Here is a 3,698-nt window from a genome sequence, read left to right as displayed (position 1 = left end):
CCTTCCCCACGAAGAATCGGATGACTGACCAAAGCTTTAGCTCAATGAGCTCTAATTTCTGATTCTGACACTACGATCAAAAATAATAATTAAAATAAATACAAAATTATTCGATATATTTTTTTTATTAAATATTAGTTAACAACCATTGTCATGTTAATTTCCACAAACATGAAAAAAGAACACAACAAAGAGAAATAAACAATTTTTGCAGGCTTATAGTTTTACAAGGTTCGACAACATTATTTAAGCAACTGGGGCAACTGGCAAATGAGCACCGCTGGGTTGGAAACCGTTCTCATCGGCAACGTAGCTGACGGAGTAGGTGATACCATCATTTCCCAAGTAAGAGTATTGTCCACTGACTGAAATAGCTTCATTTTCACTGCCAATGTTCTTCAAGATAGCTTTTTCAATGTGGGACTTGCCATCACTGGTTTCAACACTATTTTAAATAAAAATTGCATTTAGTTGGAATTCGATTAAAAAAAAGAGTTGATGTACTTACGCGAAGTCGTATCCATCAGCAGCAATGTTGGAATCTTGACGGAGGACGGTAGCATCTTGATCAGCAGCGATAGCCAAACCGAAAAGGGCAACGAGAACAATGACGAATTTCATGTTGAGATTGTGGGATGTCTGCTTGTTAACCGAAGGAAACTAAGTGGATGATAACTGCTGAGTGTCAAACGCATTTATAGTCGATTACTTTTTTTTTTTGGCAAAACCCATTAACTCATGCAAAATAAGCCTAAATCAAGAATGAACGAAACTGGAGATGATAAAATATGCAAATTTAGGTATTGTATCCAACCGGTAAGGTAGGAACACGCATGTCAGGTTTTCTCACGCTTATTTAATACTTGCAAAATGCTCTTATTATTAAAAGTGGTCTTATTTGAAGTTACTAACTGATAGTGATAGGTAGACTCTTTATCAATACCCAGTTTTTGGATAAATGTATTCATGATATCTTTAGTTAGGAGTTAGCACACAATAGACCTTAATCTACAGATAATTTAATTTGCTTAAAATCTTAGACTTGTTACAGGAAGATATGAAACAAGCTTTTAAAATAAATCTCCATTTGCAAAAGGCAATATCCACAGCAACTAATAAAATGCGTGCGAAATCCAAACATGCGTTTACCTGCCTACCGGTTGTAAACATGTTAATTTGCATTTTTTATCATCTCAAGTTTTGTTCATTCTAGATTTAGGCTTATTTTGCATACGTGAGTGAGTTTTGCCAAAAAAAAATAGTAATCGACTATAAATGCGTTTGACACTTAGCAGATATCATCCACTTAGTTTCCTTCGGTTAACAAGCAGACATCCCACAATCTCAACATGAAATTCGTTATTGTTCTCGTTGCCCTTTTCGGTTTGGCTATTGCTGCTGATCAAGATGCTACCGTCCTCCGTCAGGATACCAATGTCGCAGCTGATGGATACGACTTTGCGTAAGTTAATCAAAACATTTCTTAAATGAATCTGTACTAAATAGCACATTTTTTTAATATAGTGTTGAAACCAGTGATGGCAAGTCCCACATTGAAAAAGCTATCTTGAAGAACATTGGCAGTGAAAATGAAGCTATTTCAGTCAGTGGACAATACTCTTACTTGGGAAATGATGGTATCACCTACTCCGTCAGCTATGTCGCCGATGAGAACGGTTTCCAACCTAGCGGTGTTCATTTGCCAGTAGCCCCAGTTGCCTAAATAATTTGATCAAAGTCTGCCTACCTGTGTATTTCTATTTATTGTTATGTGATTAATTGTATGTTTTATTGAAAGAAAAGCATGACAGTATTTGTTGACGTTAACTAATTTTAAAAATACAGAAAAAGTTTTTTAACAAAATATTTTACTCTTTTATAATTCATTATCTCATACTTATCATTACAAAGAAAGTTCTGTTCTTCCATCCGCAATCCAAAAAAAGTTCAAAAAGTTTTGCAAACCTTGAGTTTTAAGAGTCTTTTATAAGGATACTTTAGTTGCTCCAGTGAGGGCTGATATGCTGATATGGTCAATTGCCTTCTCAGGCGGTGAGGTCTTTGCCAACCCGGACGGGGAAACATGCATTGTCCATCGTCAACCTGCACAATTCGACGAGCTTGGCACGAATGCCAAAACTAGACATTTCTTTATACTGCTCGTGTCGGAAGAAAATGATTTTTCTAAATCCTTAATCGTAATCGTTCTGTTGTTCGTCTTTGCAGCCGTCCGTCAGTTCGGGGTTTGTACACCTGGGATGACCTTTTTATCTTCTAGTTAATTTTCTGAACCTCATTCCTGTTCGAGCATCCATTTATTTCCTCTAACGATTTTGATTAAAAAATTACGTGTACTGTGAGAAATAAGTTTTACTTTTGAAATACAAATATTATTTCATTTCTGATTTCCTCTTAAACAAAAATATATGTATGTATTTTGGGATTTTTTAAAAATTATAAAAAAAAAAAAAAAATAGAAAATTATTACATTAAGCTAGAACTACATTTATGTACATCGAAACACAAAAGCAAAAAAAGTATAAAAAGTAAACAAAAGTACAAAATAACAAAAACAAATTCATTGATGTGACATTTAAAAATTTAAATTATTTGAAAAAATAAGAATAACTATTTTTTACTTTTTTTCACTTTGTGTTTCTATGTAGTTCAGGCTTTATACAAAAAATTATTTTATTTTTTATAAAACAGGTAATGGGCAGGTTCAGGAATGTTAGGGACTAAGTATTTAGGTAATTTCTCGGTCTCTGATTGGTCAACTGTAAAAAAAATCCTTCCAATTTAGATAATTTTATTGGAAAGCTAACTGGAAAGTTAGACAAGAAAATTTTACCTTAACATTTAGGAAAGTTTTATTTGTCAACATGACACCTGATTGTTTTTAATTGAAAATTACATTAGTAGAATCAAATCTATTTGTGTGAAAAACGACTAAAAAGTGCATTAATGGTTAAAATTAATATTATCTGCCTCATGCGATCTGTAAAATTCTTAAGTAAATTTCTAAATTTGATAATAAAGCCTGGTACGCTGCTCGCGCTAAATTTTAGCTCCCATACAAATTATCGAAAAATTTTATCTGAGCTAAAATGGATCCTAACAAATTATCGATAACTTGTATTTGAATTTTATCTCGGCTAAAATTTAGCGCGAGCTGCGTACCAGGCTTAACATCATATCCAAACTAATTTAGTCAATTTACTCGAATTTCCGTTCAGAAAATGACGCACAGTGCGGCGACCAGTGGAAAAAAGTCAAAAAATTTGACCTTTTAAAACCGGTTTTGAAGAATGCAAAATTATAGCCAGATGTCTAACTAGATGAACTGTAATTTTTTTTTTGTAAAATGCAACTACAGCAAGCTACACAACCTCTTAAAGGTAACATGTCAAAAGTAGGCCAATTAGTGATGATTTACAAATAGCTGCACCACGGAGTTAAATTGCTCCAATTAAACCGGTTTTTAATTGGATACTCGTAAGAAGGGTAAGCTTAATATATTTTATTGGTTTTTTTTGCACTCCAAAGTCTTAGATCGTTTTAATAACGGTTTATTTCTCACAAAAACAGCTTATTTTCAAAGTTCAGCATAATTTTTGATTCACGTGCATTCATCAAAAAAGTTAATAGGTTATAAAGTGGGAAATACGACCTTTCCAAAAAGGTATCATTCATCCGCG

At 33.3% G+C, this 3,698-nt stretch overlaps 2 protein-coding genes across 2 annotated transcripts; one reads left to right on the top strand and one right to left on the bottom strand.

The window, feature by feature from the left end:
* Nucleotides 1–246: 246 nt before the first annotated feature.
* On the bottom strand, nt 247–659 carry LOC129912422 (larval cuticle protein 65Ag1-like). Its single transcript, XM_055990637.1, has 2 exons — nt 509–659; nt 247–445 (listed from the first exon to the last, which is right to left on the bottom strand). Exons 1-2 carry the CDS (start codon nt 619–621, stop codon nt 247–249), a joined length of 312 nt encoding a protein of 103 aa, XP_055846612.1. The 5' UTR covers nt 622–659.
* Nucleotides 660–1,349: 690 nt separating this feature from the next.
* On the top strand, nt 1,350–1,723 carry LOC129912425 (larval cuticle protein 65Ag1-like). The gene is made up of 2 exons (XM_055990641.1): nt 1,350–1,462; nt 1,525–1,723. The coding sequence occupies exons 1-2, from the start codon at nt 1,350–1,352 to the stop codon at nt 1,721–1,723; spliced, it is 312 nt and encodes a 103-aa protein (XP_055846616.1).
* Nucleotides 1,724–3,698: the final 1,975 nt, after the last annotated feature.

The sequence above is a fragment of the Episyrphus balteatus genome, chromosome 2 (assembly GCF_945859705.1).
Source record: "Episyrphus balteatus chromosome 2, idEpiBalt1.1, whole genome shotgun sequence".
Classification (NCBI taxonomy): Eukaryota; Metazoa; Arthropoda; class Insecta; order Diptera; family Syrphidae; genus Episyrphus; species Episyrphus balteatus.
This window is presented reverse-complemented; position numbering and strand designations above follow the sequence as displayed.

What these genes read in the sequence shown, in the direction of transcription:
- LOC129912422 (XM_055990637.1), bottom strand. Translation starts at nt 621, where the DNA reads ATGAAATTCGTCATTGTTCTCGTTGCCCTTTTCGGTTTGGCTATCGCT. An exon ending in GCTGATGGATACGACTTCGC is followed by an intron (nt 446 to 508) that starts GTAAGTACATCA and finishes TATTTAAAATAG; the next exon opens with TGTTGAAACCAGTGATGGCA.
- LOC129912425 (XM_055990641.1), top strand. Translation starts at nt 1,350, where the DNA reads ATGAAATTCGTTATTGTTCTCGTTGCCCTTTTCGGTTTGGCTATTGCT. An exon ending in GCTGATGGATACGACTTTGC is followed by an intron (nt 1,463 to 1,524) that starts GTAAGTTAATCA and finishes TTTTTAATATAG; the next exon opens with TGTTGAAACCAGTGATGGCA.